The sequence below is a fragment of the Epinephelus moara genome, chromosome 12, assembly GCF_006386435.1.
Source record: "Epinephelus moara isolate mb chromosome 12, YSFRI_EMoa_1.0, whole genome shotgun sequence".
Classification (NCBI taxonomy): Eukaryota; Metazoa; Chordata; class Actinopteri; order Perciformes; family Serranidae; genus Epinephelus; species Epinephelus moara.
Window position 1 is genome coordinate 15,509,416 of NC_065517.1, and position 16,821 is coordinate 15,526,236.

At 41.4% G+C, this 16,821-nt stretch overlaps 1 protein-coding gene across 1 annotated transcript in view; it reads right to left on the reverse strand.

Moving 5' to 3' along the window:
• The window catches only part of LOC126399190 (protein FAM184A-like), a 202,465-nt gene that overhangs the window by 92,586 nt on the left and 93,058 nt on the right, over positions 1-16,821 (reverse strand). Inside the window, exons 4-8 of the mRNA XM_050059031.1 lie at positions 13,985-14,224; positions 11,982-12,065; positions 10,797-11,048; positions 3,667-3,802; positions 1,101-1,282 (exon numbers count right to left, since the gene is read on the reverse strand). Coding sequence (XP_049914988.1) covers positions 1,101-1,282; positions 3,667-3,802; positions 10,797-11,048; positions 11,982-12,065; positions 13,985-14,224 — 894 coding nt within the window. The remainder of the gene's footprint in view (positions 1-1,100; positions 1,283-3,666; positions 3,803-10,796; positions 11,049-11,981; positions 12,066-13,984; positions 14,225-16,821) is intronic.

A 16,821-nucleotide genomic window follows, 5' to 3' on the forward strand; every position in this document is an offset into this window, starting at 1 on the left:
ATAGTAGTGTTTGTGTAAGAGTATAGTGGTGTATGTGTGAGAGTATAGTGGTGTATGTATGAGAGTATGATTGTGCATGTAAGAGAGTATAGTAGTGTTTGTGTGAGAGTATAGTGGTGTATGTATGAGACTATGATGTTACATGTGAAACCAAGTATGAATTATGTCTCAAAGGGCCTCTCATAGCTTTTTGCTCATGAGACATTTCAAACTCTGTTGCATACATAAGATATATTATAACCACTCTAAAACAGAGTGACTGAGAGAAGCTCTTAAGGTTCAGACATCTTAAGAAAGATAGGAAGATAGAAAAGGTGTAGGAGTCGTGATGCATTCTATACAGTCAGCTATATGTTGCCTTAACATTTTGTGTTCTCCATAAAGGACTTCCTGAAATAAATCAATAATTCAAGTCAAATAGTCCTTTAACATCTACACAGACTGGCTTTGGGCAAAATATCAAGCTCACCACAGTGCACAGGGGGGTTACTCTGTAAACTCACAGGAATGTCAGTGTTGCAAAATAAATAAGAAAACAGAAATACTAAATCGAACTGAAGAAATAAATCAGTTTTGGGAACAAGTGAGTATTAGAATTGCTTCATAGCTCCAACAAATAGTCTTTTACTTTTGGGCTTTTCTCTCCAAGAGGCTGAATTTTGGGGCATTATTAAGGAGCTGAGGTCAAAATGGAAAAACAAAAGACAAACTTTCTACTTGAAAAGACAAATCTCATCTTTAACGTGGCAATCTGGCTTCTCTGACCTGAAATAATGATGCACCGAGGCCAATGTTAATATATTTTATATTATCCTAAAATGTATGCTAATCACTGGTTTTGAGTTTTCTTGGTGGTATAATTTGAAATGTTTTTTATGCAAGGACCTATTCTCCCAAATACGAGGACAGAATATTTTACTGACTGTATTTGAAAGAAGGAAAAACAGGTCCGGAGCAAAGTCTACCAAAAACTCCAGTCGCAGCATCTTGATGGCTTATTGGTTATTCAGAACAGTGTTATTCCAGCCTGAAGTGAATACAAATCACACTAGCCAAAGACACACACACACACACACATACACACACATACACGTACACACCTTCTCCAGGGACTGGAGCTGTTCTCTCTGTCTTTCATCCAGCGCCTGGCTCTGGCTCTGCAGGGACTCCCTTTCTTCTTCCATCCTCAGCACTTTGTCCTTCAGCCGGCTCCGCTCGTTGTCCAGGTCCCTGATGGCTGCTTCCTGGGTCATCTGGGTGGCCTGCAGGCTGCTTATCTGACCTATGACAGGACAGAGTCAACAAACGTGAGCATAATGCAAAGAGTAAAGCGATGTCATCTGCATACTGTCATTCTTGGAGGTTTCCTGTTAAGGCAACAAACACATGTTAAATAAACTGATGTCAGCATTTTAAACTTAAGTTTTGTCACTGGAGTAAATCTGCTGAATTACCATTTTCTTTAACCTCAATGTCATCCATGCTCATCACCATTCTTGTAGCTATTCTCATGTCACTATTATTCATGAGGGTAATCCCTATAAACAGATATCTACATACAGTATGTATGCAGAAAGGGACAAGACTTTTGTATCACAAGTGTTCTGCTTTCCATTTATAGTCTATTTGTAATGTGAGTAGTATTGACTAATCATGTTTGAGCTGGTTTTGGTTGTCTGCAGGTAAACCGTGGAGAGCAGAAGAGGAGGAATGCACTGGCCAAACCCATTAGCTATCATCAGACAACAATTTATGCCGGGTTCACACTACATGACATATCTGGTCATTCCAACAGTCACTATGTCAGATTGTGGAGTCATAAAATCAAGCCATGACTTGGCCGACAGACATGACACACTACACGATGGTCCACGCCAATCATCCCTGGTCGTCTTTCATGACGTCCAAGATGTCATCCAGTTATTCTTGTCCTATTTTTATTATCATTGTTACTATTATTTCAGTCATTATGGCTGTTCATGAGCCAGCTGAAATGTTGTTGTAGTAAGGTGAAAAGTGCCACCAGATGGCAGGAGCTACATTTGAAATACTGCATGCAAACTATGCAAGTCACTGAATCCTCCACAACAAGTTCCTGCAAATTTTTCACAATAAAAGCCTGTTTAGAAAATTAAGGATCCTCTCAACCCAAATTCAAACGGGCTTTAAACATTTACATTTGAGTTTGAAATGACGGTGCAATGCATTAACTTTATCAAGGCAACAGGAGCGGATAAAAAGTAAAAATAGAAAAATATAGAGGGAATAATAAGTAACGGCCTGTTTATAATGTAGTCTGTTTCAAATGAAGCTGGTAGCCTCTGCAGTTGTAGTTAGTAAAAGCCCTGCCACTATTTTTCATATTTTATTACTTTATATCCTCCATTATGAAGAAATAACATTCTTTGCTAGCTTGATGCTCATAGCAGTACCCACCGGGTTGCTAAAGTGCCTCTGCTGTTTAGGCCATAAATTTTCCCTTTGTAATGTGTCGTGGTAACATCCCCAGCCAACACGGTATGATGCTGCATCAGGCTATAATCGGCCTGATGTTGTGTAGCGTGTACCCAGCATTAGCTTTCTATTTATCTGCATTCATACGCAGCTATCTGTTTATGGAGATTAGCCAAAATGTTGTCTCAATGTGTTTCTAGTTGCTGATGGAACTGTAAACAAAGAAAGTATTGGCCCACATATCTGTTGGCGACACCAGAACACCTGAATTATTAGCAGTTGCCCTCAGAGGTAAAGTTATCTTTTGACCAATAGCCAATAGGTTCCAAAAATGTTCATGACTGTAGTGAGGTAGCTAGCTACCCAAACTGTTGGTTGTAAGCATCCACCACAGTTTACCGAGCAACCTCCTGGTTAAACGTTGACCTATTGCACTTGCTGCTGTTCAGCACACACAGTCATGACTGCTCTTGCCCCATCAAACACCGATGTAGCAATGTCCCCATGGTTTAAGATATCGGCAGTTACTTTAGTGACCAATTGAAATGATAGTCAACGCTACAAAAACAGTAGCTGTAATAACTGGAATTTCCCTTTAATATAAATGGCTACCAACACTTCAAAACCAACCAACCTACCACAGGAACCAAAAAACAACCTCTGGTCCTTTACAGTTTAAATAAATGAGGAGCTTTGACCTGCACTAACTCGTTAACATGACAGTCACAGTTACGATCACCAGCTGGATCGTATCTTTCCTCTTCACATGCAAACAGCTCCAGTGTAAAGTGGTGAAGCATTCTCCTTAGGCACGAGGAGCTCATAGGAACTAATGGGCCGAGCATAATTCTTCACCGAGTTACAAAGCACTGACGGAGAGACATCACAAGAAATTAAATCAGATTCTAACATGCGACAATGTACACAACATGAGTGCACACAAACACTCACACTACAAACTGGGCATAATTGATGTGAAAATGGTTTCTCCTGCCCCAGAGGGACTGGGAATACCATGAGCTGAGACATACAGCATTACTGTACGCCATTAAAATGTTCCAGGCCATGATGCCTCAGACAAGATGAGAGAAGCTGTTAGTGGATGTGTTTGATGTGTTTGCATGACAAGCCCAGGAAGTGTCTTGTGGGTAGCGTGGGTGCGAGAATTCATGAGCATTATGAGTACCATTTGAGAGAGGAGAAAGGTCTTACTGGCTTTGAGCAGTATTTCAGTTGCTTGCTGCTGAACGCGATCTCTGGCTGCCTCGAGTTCACATTCTGCTTCCTTCTGACGGATCTCCACAATTTCTGAGTTCTGGGTCACCTCGTCCAGCTGCTTGGTTAAGTCCTGGAGAGGCACAGAACAAAGGAGATGAAAGAAAACACTGTCAACAGACACAGTTGAGTGGCAGCCATACCTGACTTCCATGACAAACATTACATAGAAGAGAATAAAGTAGCCGGACCACTGTTTCAGTGAGTCTTGCACATGAACTGATTGATGTACATTCTGGTCAATCAATGAGTGAAATTATGGCACCACAGTGACTTAAGATTTTGGCATTAAAATTAAATCATGAACTGAAAAAGGAAACATTGGCATCGAAACACTTGTATTCAAAAACGTTATATTGCCACTAAGACACGGGCATTAAAAATGGGATGAAGGAAACACCCACATGCTCTTGATAAGTAAATCAAACTTGAGTTAATTTACTATCATTAATATCTTACAATTAAGTTGTGACTGCATAAGTTGTAGCTGTTATAATTTGAAGCCAACAGTGAGTTTTCAGACATATCGGGCTGCCATAGCTGGTATAGAATGAAGCATATTGGTGGCATATTACTAATACTGAGGATCAGGAATGTAAATGCTGACTGCTGCTCAATTAATAAGAACTAGACTTCAGGGAGGGATTTGATGTGCTCACACACAAAAGCGAGAGACACACACAGTACAGTAGCTGTGTGATTTAGCACTCTGTAGGAACTTATGAGAGGCAATTTCACATCTTTCAATCCCATCAAACGGCCTGCCTCAAACTTAATTACTGCTGCTACGGCTAAGACAAAGAAACCTCAGTGTGATAATAACCACCGAGGAGTCACACACAAATTAGATGTGATGTAACGTGTGTGTGTGTGTATGTCTGTGTTAGACTGTGTGTGTGTGTGTGTGTGTGTGTGTGTGTGCTGATTTCCCAGATGGGTCCAAAGCAGGTAGCTACACGTTGTGACTACTAGTTTTAGATAAGGCATATATAAAGAGAGACAGAGAGAGTGTATGTCCGTCTTGTACATCTTTGTGAGGTCCGACTGGGTTTCAGACCTTGAGGGTTACACTTTTTTTGGAAAGTGAGACATTTTGCCCAGTCCTCACTTCTTCAAAGGGTTGTTTGAGGGTTAAGACTTGATTTTAGGGTTAGGGTTTAAACTAATGAGAGAACTGGCCCACATTGTGAGGTGTATCTCATAGTGCATAGGCACAGATAAAATAATATAACACTCCTCCAAATATAAAGCAACCTTAAAAGAACTTAAAGCAAAATATTACAAGGGTGCCGATAAGGGCTTAGGGTTGGGGGAATAAAACAATGGTCCAGGTCTCTGCTTGTCAGAGTGTTACTCATATGGCCTCCCCTCCAGGATGTGAGCAGGCTCGACCTGGCTTCAGTTTTTGTCAGAGTCGTATTTACTTGCTGGTGAGCTGCTGGTCCCCTATGATGGCAAATTGGAGCTGGTTAAGGTCAGGGTGAGGGTCAGGGTTGTGCATGTTGTTGTTGTTAAAATGAGGTTAAAATGATGTCCCAAAGGGTGCTCTCAACTATGGTGTATAAACATGTGTGTCTATGTATTCTGGTTTGTCTGTCTATATGAGGACCAGTGTGAGCTTTAGATCCAAAGGAGGACAATTTTAAGAAGTAAAGACTTTTTGAAAAATAAGGACACTATTCGAAAATAAGTACAATAAATCCAGTCCTGAGCTGTTTAAGGGCTAAGACATGGTTGTTAGCATGGGTTGAGGTTAGAACTAGATTAAGTTTAAGTAAAAATTATGTCATTGTCTTTGTTAAAGTTATAATGCGTTACTCTATGAAATGTGAGGACCAATTTCACTGAGTTCACTGAGTGCCAGACTGAGTTTTCAGTACGACACTTCTGAGTGGAGTTGTTACAATAATGATTACTGGTATCAGAAATGCCTCTGATACTTCCTAAAATGCTAGATCAGGCATTGGCAAGTATGCAGGTCTACGCACCGATCTGATACCATGGAAATTATTGATAAAAATGTAAGTAGTGTCTCACACACGGATAAATCAGCAGTTTTCCTTGAAATCAGTTCTTCTTCACTGCTCTAAAAAAGTAGCCTACACAGCAAGTTGTGCTGTGCAGCTACTGTTAACTACTGTTTTAGAACGGTAAAGAAGAACTGATTTCCACTAAATCTCCATTCAAAATGTCAGCATTTTGGCAATATTTCACACTGGAGAGTCCCATCAGCAAAAAGGCAACATGTATAGTATGCAAGGCTTTAGTTTCAAGGGAGTGCCAATGGCGTTGCTAAATTGTGGCTGCATTTTTCAAAAGTAAATTGTTATTTATTCCTAAAATATAGTTTTCAAATGAGTGACAGTCAAATATAATAAAAGAAGTTATGTGGCATTCTTTGTCTGCTTGTATTTGTTCATATTTTATAAAGGTTTTAACCTGAGCCATGCCTTACAGCATGACAGCAATCATTTCACAGCCATACTGGGTTTGTAGTAAACATAGGTTAGATTATTTTTCTTTTTGTCACGCAATAGTATCTGATCGATAATCAGTATCGGCGAACATGCAAGTTCAGGTATCAGAATTGATACTAAGAAGGGAAAGTGGTTTGGAAGAGAGAGGGGAAAGTGGATATATACTCTATTTAATCCTCACTTCTTCAAATGGTTGTTAGAGGTTGAGTCTGGCATTATTCTAAACCTGTGTGTCTCTATTGAAGGCATCAGTCTTGACACAAATCTATGGTTTAACTGTTTTTTTTAAAAGATTTTCTTGGGTTTTTCTTTATTTGACGGGACACACTTAGGCATGAAAGGGGGAGAGAGTGGGGATGGCATGCAGTAAAGAGCCGCAGGCTGGAATCAAATCTACAGCCTCTGCAGTGAGGGCAGTGCCTTTGTGTGTGGGATGCCTGCTCAAACCACTGAGCCACTGGGCGCCCCATGCTTTCATATTTTTACCAGGACCAGTTATTTCCTGAAACACTTGGGAAATATAAAAGTAAATGTGCTCTAACAGGAATGAAAAGCACATTTGGTGGGAACTATTTCCAGCAACGGCTGGCGAACATAGTCTCTTAATGAGGGTCCCCACAAGTGCAATGAACAAACATGAATGTGTGTCTGAAGCTGAAGGAGGGGTAAAAATAGTTTAATAGTTTAATTAATTGCACCTCAGTTGAGTTATCTGGGCCAAAAGAGGAATCCTATTATTGACAGCATTTAGTCATTACCACTGATTCACCCCTCATCATATTTAAACAGTAAAATAAAGCAAACACACAGAGCCTCACTTGTGTCAATCATCCTTATTGGACATGACTGAATCCTGCATTGCCATTTAAATATAAAAGGCCCTGAAAACTATGCTTTAGATGATTTATTGTTTTATCCTGCTAAAAGCTTCCCTCAGCCAGTCCAGAGAGGCTTTACCTGAGAGTGAAGTATTTAGTCCAAAGACAGTGACAGCAGCAATTTACCAAAGCTTCGCTGGAGTATTTCACTTGGGGGATAATTTGTAATTTTTGGCGTGCATATTCCTACAGAAGCCTGTGAACAGTCAGCGATTAATTACGTCTGTCTCAGTTACTCCGAGCCATCATTTGCTTGCATTTCTCTGCAGATTTGCCTCCTAAATCATAAGCTAAAGGAGGATGACAGAGAACAGTGAAGCAGGGAGCTGTAGCATCCTGACACCAACTACAAGTGCTTTCGACTGGTGTTAAGTCGATATTTGATGCCACTATTTCTACCCGTGAAGTATGCCGCCGGTACAGTAATTATGCCTCCTGAGACTACGGAACATTTTGATTTGGTGCAACATTTTAATTTTCCAGAGTGAAAAGAAATTTAGTGAAGAGAGTCGAAAAATGTCACCCTGCTTGAGCAAAATGCTACCTTCCGGAAACCAAATGATGACTAACTATAGTCAAGAGGAGTAATGAGGTATGTGGAAGATCAAAACAAAGATTTAAACATCTGTTGCGAGCTTGTTAAGGTTAAATTAAAATCTCGTATGTCACTGCAGTAGCTGAAGGATTAAGGGGTATGTTCAAAGACTGAGGCTGTTATTAAGAGATTACTGTGATATATTACGTTAGTAACAACACGTCAGCTACGTGCAGTATGAAAGGCGAGATCAAACTGTTTCTACCCTCTGATTTCTGTTTTACTGCCTTGAATCTTGTATCAAATGAGAGAATCTGGAGGAGCTGTCAAGTGAAGTTGGTTTCGAGCTCTCCGCTCGGTTGTCGTTTCTTTATCTGGGTTACAGTTAATTGCTCTGAAAAGGAATGGAAATATTAACTCCAGGCACACCAACCACTGCTGACCTTGATCATATTCTCAGCAACACTGAGAAGGGGGGGACCCCTTCCTGACTTCTGTGCAATCAGTGATAATTTCACACAAACTTCACAGCATATCATAACAACAAAACAGACCTACTTAACCAACTCCCCCGGAGCATGTGTCAACTTCATTTTCAACGGTGGAGATAATGTCATGTGAGTGTACACCAAAGACCTTACAGAACTCAGAAAGTGGAATTTCAGAGAGATCTACTTGAAAAGAGAACACAGCGTTGCTATTTTTATATAACATATATTGACATAGTTTGGTTTTTAATTTGGCATGGCACTGCAGTGTGATTATGAAGCCCCTCGCTTTCAGATGAACCTAAAATTGGAGGACAACCTTAGTGTTTCTGTGCTGTAGACTGTTGCTGTTTGATGTATTCTGCATTCCACATCTGGAGACGTGCAGTATCTTCCGTGGACCAAACTACTCCTCGTCCTGCGCCCTTGCAAGCATTACAGGCCAACGTGGTTTCGTCAGATTTTTAAGCGTCCCAGTGCAGTAGCATGTGATCTAGAGGGCTAAATACAATGGCAAAGAGCAAAGCGAACCTGGAGCACTTTGTGATCACAAGGCAAGGGTTAAGTGAACCGCACTGCAGACTTGAAGCGAATCTCGGGGGGTGGTCGGAGTTTGGTTTGCTCCAGAGGGGTCTGAGTTCTCTTGGAGTGTTTGCTTATGCCCAAAAAATGCTGAGTCACCACTCTGAGTCCATTTAGAGGGCTGAAAAACACCCTGTGAAAACAACCTTAAATGGCTGTCGATTGTAGGCATGTCACGATAATTTGATAATCCAACATTTGTTGGATGATACGTTGTCCCACAAATAATTGCAATGACCAATATTATTATTAAGACCATTTTATGCCACTGATATAACTATAATATAATTATCATTCTTGGGAATATTCAGACATTGAATTTGGAATATGAAAAAAATATTTAACATATTTTCAAGAGATAATTAACACCTGTTAATATACAAAAGATAATACATCTATAGGAGTAGCCCAAAATTACTCCGTTTGAGACTTAATACAAAATTTGGCCAACAAAAATAAAACCAAGTGATGCCTCTTTTGACTAATAGACAAGCTTAGCAAAGCTCTGGGAACACTGCAGTTACCTCCATGATAAAGCCAATGTGCTGCCGGGACGGACAGCCCAGGAGCCGGGAGGTTTGCTGGTGGATTAACGGAGTGGAAGATGAAGTTGTAGGAAGGTAGAATTACAAACAACAGACGTTTTAGCTTGTTGCCAGGAAATGGCAAACTATCGACTATCAGGACTGTGTCTCGTCCACTCCAAAAGCGCAGCTGCAGGCAACCAGTAAGCTACACTGTGTCATCTTTGAAATGTTTCATTTGTCTTTAGACTCGCACAAGCAATCAGGGTGGAGAGAGAAAAAAAGGGGAGAATCACTGCACCAAAGTCTTATAGTGGTTGGGGAAACCCTGCTGTTTGTTCTGGCATCATGTTTGCTAAAATGTTGGGGACATTTTTTTTAAATCAAAAACGCATGTTATAACTAATAGGCAAAATCGAGGTCATGTCCATAAATCAAAGGTAAAGTCGATATCATAATTATCCTGACAGGCCTATCTGAAGTAAAAATAAGCACCAAGAAAACAGCAAAATATTTGTGACAAATGACCTGGAAACTACATAAAACAACATTTTAAATTCAACATTCAGGTGCTTGGGGCACAGAAGACTGCATTAGAAATAAATAAATAATAACTAAGATGATCATGACTCTAAGTAAAGAGCGCAGATGATCTTCAACAGGTTCACCAGCAACCAAAAAGCTGTGTTTACATTTAGTCTGTCTTATCAAATGTGTTGTGTGTATCCCTCAGGTCTAACAAACATGTTGAGTGCATTCACTTCTCATAAAACATTTGCAAACCTATTTATTTTTTAATATTGTATATCATGCACAGAAACATTCATGCTTTCTAGCCTGCAGTCTTCCTCTTTACTGCCTTCACTGCTGCACTGCTAAGTGTCTTTGCTTGTTAACGGCCCCAACTTTTAACAAGGGACTGGAATGTGTAATATGTTATATGCCTGCGCATGTGCATGATGCAAACGTGCACTCATAAAAACATTGCTCCATAGTGCTCACAGTTGTCAAACACTCCACATTAAGTTACCGATGGGAGGGGAGTTGGGACAAAAAGTTGACATAATGTAAATTGATGAATAAAGATCATTTTTACATAATAAAAATGGCTGCTACAGAACTGTTTGCTTGTAATAGATATAATTGATGTAAATAAAGGTGATGATAACTGGTTGGAACAAATGTGTTTGACTAAGCTCTCAAAGCAAAGTGTACTCTGGTGTGGATGTTTGATGTCTGGACAGAGGGTAATGTCAGATAAAACAGTTTGTTGAACATCCACCTTCTGGAATTTAATCTGTGAATTGAAGTATCAACACCAGGCTGAATCCATTTTATCTCATTTTTATCCCATATAACCATTTTATTTTACACACCCATTTTATCATCTATTACAAAGGACAAGTTTTGTAGGCTTCCCATAAAAACTGCATCAGAATACAGCCAATCACAGACTTTGTTCCATTAAATTACAGGATGTTCTGGGACTGTCCTTTTTAGAGTTTATAGTCCAGTCATGGCACAAGCATGTGACTTTAAAGACGGCGATGTGTTTGAACCAGCTGTTGGAGGCTCAGACTCACCTTGACGGTGCTCTCAGCTGTGTTGAGGGACGCCTGAAGCTTGTGGGACTTCTCCCGGTTTTCCCGAGCTTCGTCCGATACCCTGGCCAACTCGGCCCTCAGTTTGCCGAGGGTTTTCTGGAGCGCCGCCTCCTGAGTCTGGAATTCCCGCCGCAGCTCGGCCTCGGTGCGTTTCCATGCCAACAGGTTGTCGGCAGTCAGCTGCTGAGTTCTCTTCATGGCCTCCAGCTCGCGCTCATAAAACGCCTGAGCCTGGGGACAGACAGACTGGTGTGAAAAAAGCACCTTAATCCAAAACAGATTAATGGAAGTATAAAACACAAAGCCTCTAGCACGGACACTGTGCTTTATCTTCTTTACTAACTTTGACTTTTTTCACTCTTCTTTCTGAAAAATTGGATTGCAACCGGAAAACATATTGGACGGTTTGAAAAGCTTTCTCATCAAAATGCATTCTAATGCATAAACAACCAATGCAGACAAAATTTGAAGCCAAAATGTTTTGGCTGACGGCGTTCATTGTCAATGAGGATGTTTTTCTGTTGAAATTAACATCTTCTAAACACAGTACAATTTGCTGTACACAAATCTGCAGATCACAGCCTCCCATTTCAGCAAGGTCAACAAAGCTGTGCCAATAAATGTAATTTTGGTTCTTTCTCAACCATTACTTTCGTCAGCAGAGCCTCTTTTACTTTACAGCACCATTAGGTGTTCCTTTGTTGTGCTACAAAAAGAAATAAAAAGCAGTGTTTTAAACAGCGAATTCTAATTACATTTTACTGATGTTTTTATTCAACAAAGGCTGATAACCGATCTCAGTGGAATTTCAGAGATTTTAGGGTTCAGGGCAGATTCGGAAAGTTCAGTAAACAGGAGCATAATTTGAGGCTTGAGGTTTGTGTCCCAGGTTTCAAAGCAAATACATAATCGTTCCACCCTCAATATAATAAACAATACATTTGCATTTGATGCAGAGTTGCTGACATTTATCATCCAGCACTGTACAGGACAGAATCCAGCATCATGCATTTATTAAGTTTATGTATAAATGTATTTACGTTATAAAATATGCCTGTTTAGACCTGCATAGATGTAACAAGAGGCTAATACTCCACCACAGGAAATATTACCCAGGTTATCTGCAGTGTGTCCAAGCAATCTACAGTAGCCACAGTAATGTACCTTGCTGAGTTTAGCCTCGTACTCCTCCACCAGCCTCTTCTTGTCCTGTTTGAGCTCCTCCACCCTCTCTGTCAGGGAATCAACCTATAACACATCAGCACGACAGGAGAAAGACAGCTCATGTTTGGTGAAGTTTGGGGCAATCAAAAACAAAAGGCTGTCTTAAAGCTGGGGTAGGCAGTTTAATTTTGGCGTCATCAGGTAAAATCCCAAAATAAACTTTGAGCAGATTGTAATTCAAGTGCACTGAGAGAACTTCAACTCCTCTTGGCTCTATTTTCAGGCTCAAGAAAATCTAGGCTGTGAGGGGAGACTTTGGCCAATCACAGTTCATTTCAGAGAGTGGGCATTCCTATTGGCTGTTCTATATGCAGATGCATGTTCACATCCCTACAGTGAAAGCGTGATTCAATGGCGGAGAATCCTGCAGAAAAAGTTGCTATCCCAGCATTGGCAACAACTGCCTACACTGCAAAGAGACCCAAAAAGGAAGACGGACTTATTAAAAAGAGAACCTACCTGAGAGTCTGCAGATAAAACAACAAAACACATGTCAATATCAGCAAAGTGTTTCAGAGATGGAGCTAAAATGTTACTAATAGTTTAGCCTTCTGCTAACCAGAGCTAAAGACTCATGTCTAAAGCAAATTCAAGTTTGTGTTTATGTAGCTAACGTTGGCTGGAGCCTCAAATCACAAACCTTCCTTACACCGAAATTGCCCTCTTTATGCGGCCTTTGCATTTTTACAGAGAGCGAAATGCTCCAGTGTAGGATTACAGACAGCATCCCGGCATCTTGGAATCAAGCCTGATGGGCTTGACATGTAACATCAGAGCGTCGGCCTCTAGGCATAAAACATATGCAAAATATAGAAATAACAAACAATTACCGTCACAGTTATATACTGGCTGATCTTGTCCTCCGCTAGGAAGGTAGGGAGCTCCTGAATCTCAGTGTTTTCCCAATTTGAGGACATTTACTGCCACTGTTCTTCTTCTTTAAGTTAGCCACTAACTGCTAACTGCTACTTTTTAAATCTTTAAATTGTAGGTTGCAGGCATAACAAGTCGTAAAAACATCACAGCCATCCTGCCCATGGCCCCGTCCTGTGGCTGTCCTGTTCATACAGACACCATTTTGGCACTGTTACGATCTCCTGTGGCGGATTAAAGGTGACACCACAGCGAGGTGGTGCAATATTCCCACCTTGAACAGATAGTGTAAAAGGGGCTATAGTGCGTCCTCCGCCTCGCTCCCTGCAGCTACAGACCACACCACCAGGAGGAGAGTGGGCTGCAGCTCCAGAGATAGACCCCCAGTCGGCAGCTGCAGCAACACGAATCCAGCCAGCACAAACCGCAGCTCAGGGGGCAACCTGCCATCCTGACTCCCTCGCTCATCAGCAGTATTTCTGTTGCTGCTTTTAAACACATAAGATCTGACACTGCTGCTGGCCAACAGCTTGCTGTGATGCAAGCCACTTGGGGGGTTGCGCTGCCTGAATTAAAGCTGCTACAGCAGCCGACCGAAGGTCCGGATCTACTACCCGCTCTCAAGTAGTCCACAGCGGCAGGGAAGTGAGGCAGAGGGACTGTGGGCTGGCTAGCTAATTCTTGTTTCATCTGTGGTCTGATAAACAGAGAGGAAGCTCTGAGGCGTGTGCCGATGCCTGTGGTCTTTTGGTGGGAGGGGCTTAGGACAGAGAGGGGGGAGCTGCAGGAGGAGAGTGTTTTCAAATTCTGCCATTTTTTTTCTGCCTCCTCCAGCTTTAATAATTTGGTGTAGAGAGATAAACACACTTTAAAATGTGTACAGTGTTGCAGTGGCAGTGACCTTACATACGTAAAGAAACAATTGGAGTTGATGTAGCAGGTTAACTCACTGACAGTTTATAAGGTAGTAATCACAGCTGTCCCACTTTTTTCTGGTCCCCCCTGTTGTGATTTAGTTTGTTGCTTTGGCTTTCATTTCTGCTCTATTTTCGCAGTCGTGAGTGTGTTACCTCGGCTTTATGGAGCTGCCCCAGTTTCTCCTGGTCTTTACTGTAGTTTGCGTTCTGACTCTGGTGGCTGCGGAGGAGCTCCTGGATCTCCTGTCTGTGCTGGGCCTTCAGCTCCTCCAGAGCAGCCCTCTTCTCCTGCTCAAACTGGGTCTGGGCCTGGCTGAATGTACGCAGCTTGTCCTCAAAGGACCGTCGCATCTCCTCCACCTCCCTTGACATGGACACCACACGCTGCGTGTGCTGCCAAAAAAAGACAGGAATGAAAGACTGAGTGGACAGGAGGATTGCTTTATGGGTTTGAAGGCTTCTTACACTGTGGGTTAACTTTTTAAACAGCTCTAAGCCAGGTGGTGATGTATCGGCTCGGGGGAATTTGACCTTCTGGCTGCCAACCTGTCTGCTTTAGCACTGACAACCAACAAACCTGTTAAATAGAAAACCATTCATGTAGCATTTTCTCCAATCAACCGGGTGCATATTGAGACCGATATTCAATATCAGTGACTTCAAGGATGGTCTCTACATTCACAGTATCACAAAGCAGGCAAGGAACATGATAAACATCTCCCCGGGCCAGATTTACATTTACAGATTTACGCCTTCTTATTAAATTTGTCTGCGCAGTCTGAAATTAGCACTCATTTACGAAGCCAGCAGATAATTACACAATCAGCGACTCGTGTTAACTACTCGGTGCAATCTGTACCTGAAAACATAAGCTCAAACAGTTCATTTGAGTGGTGAATTCTGTGCAACATAGAGCCCTCAACCAGCTCTGGAACAGAATAATGTTCATTTATTTGTATTTTGCTGATACTGAAAATGAACTACTGATAAAGTTACTAAAATGTGCATGAGCTTCAGTCTGATTGTACGTTCTTTTGTTGATTGGCACTCAAAATCATCCATCCATTCCCTTTTACCTAAACACAGAGCTGCACATCCTCTACCCTCTGTATGTGAATCAATACAATAATGTCATCCATCTGTCTATCCATCCTGAATCGATTTGTAACAATGCTCACTGTCCATACATCCACCCACACACACACACACACAAGGGAAAGGTCACATACACTGGCTTATACACTTGACTTATATACTGTAAGTCCAAACACAATCTGTTGTCCCGATATATAACAGACAAGGCAGAAGCTTTGCACTCCTCTGCCGCTAACCACAGCAAAACAAGGTAGGCTGTGTTTAATTTTACTTCGTTGAACAAAAAAATTAAACGCAACACTTTTGTTTTGGCTCCCATTTTTTCCCCACAAGTTTAAGTTAAAGATCTAAGACTTTTTCACGTGTTCAATAGATAAGTGAGCACTTCTCCTTTTTCCAGATAATCCATCCTCCTGAAAGGTGTGTAAATAAGCAGGTGTGCATTGGGATGGTCACAATAAAAGGCCACTCTAAAATGTATAGTTTGGTCACACAACACAATGCCACAGATGTTGCAAGTTTCAAGGGACTGTGCCATTGGCATGCTGACTTCATGCTGACTCCATCAAAGCTGCTGCCTGTGAAGTGACTGTTCATTTCACTACTCTACTATACTACTTTTACTACTCTACTATACTCTACGATAAGACATCTCCAATGTGGTTTCCCTTAATTTGACAGTACATCCAACCGCCTTCACAACAGCAGACCAGGTGTAGCCACACCAGCCAAGGACCTCTACATCCAGTGTCTCCACTTTTAGGATGACCTAAGACCAGTCAGTGGGAAAGCTGATGCAACAGTTGATGAACAAAGTCATTTTCCTAAATTTGGCAGTACATCCAACCGCCTTCACAACAGCAGACCAGGTGTAGCCACACCAGCCTAGGACCTCCACATCCAGCTTCTTCACCTTCAAGATGGTCTAAGACCAGCCAGTGGGAAAGCTGATGCAACAGTTGATGTCCAAAAGTAATTTTCCTAAATTTGGTAGTACATCCAACCAGCCTCAGAACTGCACAAGTCGATTACAATGACAAACTACTGTCAGGTCAAGACCCTGGTAAGGACAATGAGCATGCAGAGTGGCTTCCCTGAGACGGTTTCTGATGGCTTGTGCAGAAATTTTTCAGTTGAGCAAACCAATTGTCGCATCAGCTGTCTGGTTTCAGATGATCTTGAAGGTGAAGACGCTGGATGTAGAGGTCCTGGGCTGGTGTGGCTACACCTGGTCAGCTGTCGTGAGGGCAGTTGGATGTATTGCCGAATTCAGGGAAACAAAACTGGAGACGTCTTATGGTAGTGAAATGAAAATTCAGTTCACATGCAACAGCTCTGGTGGACATTTTTGCAGTAAGCATGCCAATGGCACGCTCACTAACACGGATTTTAACAAATTAGCAACTAAAATCTGAGAGAAATATATCTATTAAGTGCATGAAAAAAGTCGTAGATTCTTAACTTAAACCTGTGAAAATGGGGGCAAATACAAAAGTGTTGTTTAAATTTATGTTCAATATCTTAAGTTTGTTTTAGGAAAGTTAACTTTATAGTCCCTATGAGTGGGAATAAATATCTCATAAGGTGCCAGGTTGGCACCAGAAAAGGAGGGACAAGACTTTTAGTCCCTCCACATTTTTGGTGTTATGATATTGTAACACCTGGTCTGGGTTTAGGGATTAGACAGACTGCATTATTGAAGGTGGGTGCATTAGAGGCTGTGACAATTATGGCTCATCACAGTCACTACTTTCACCTTCTTTAATCACGGAGCTCTCCCCATTATGACACCCTAAAAGTTTGGGAATCTTGTGGAGAGTTTTCCTCATAGGAAAGGCATTGTTCTCTGAGACTTTGGATGGAAATTAATCTTAAACTTCAGTTTAGATCCTGAA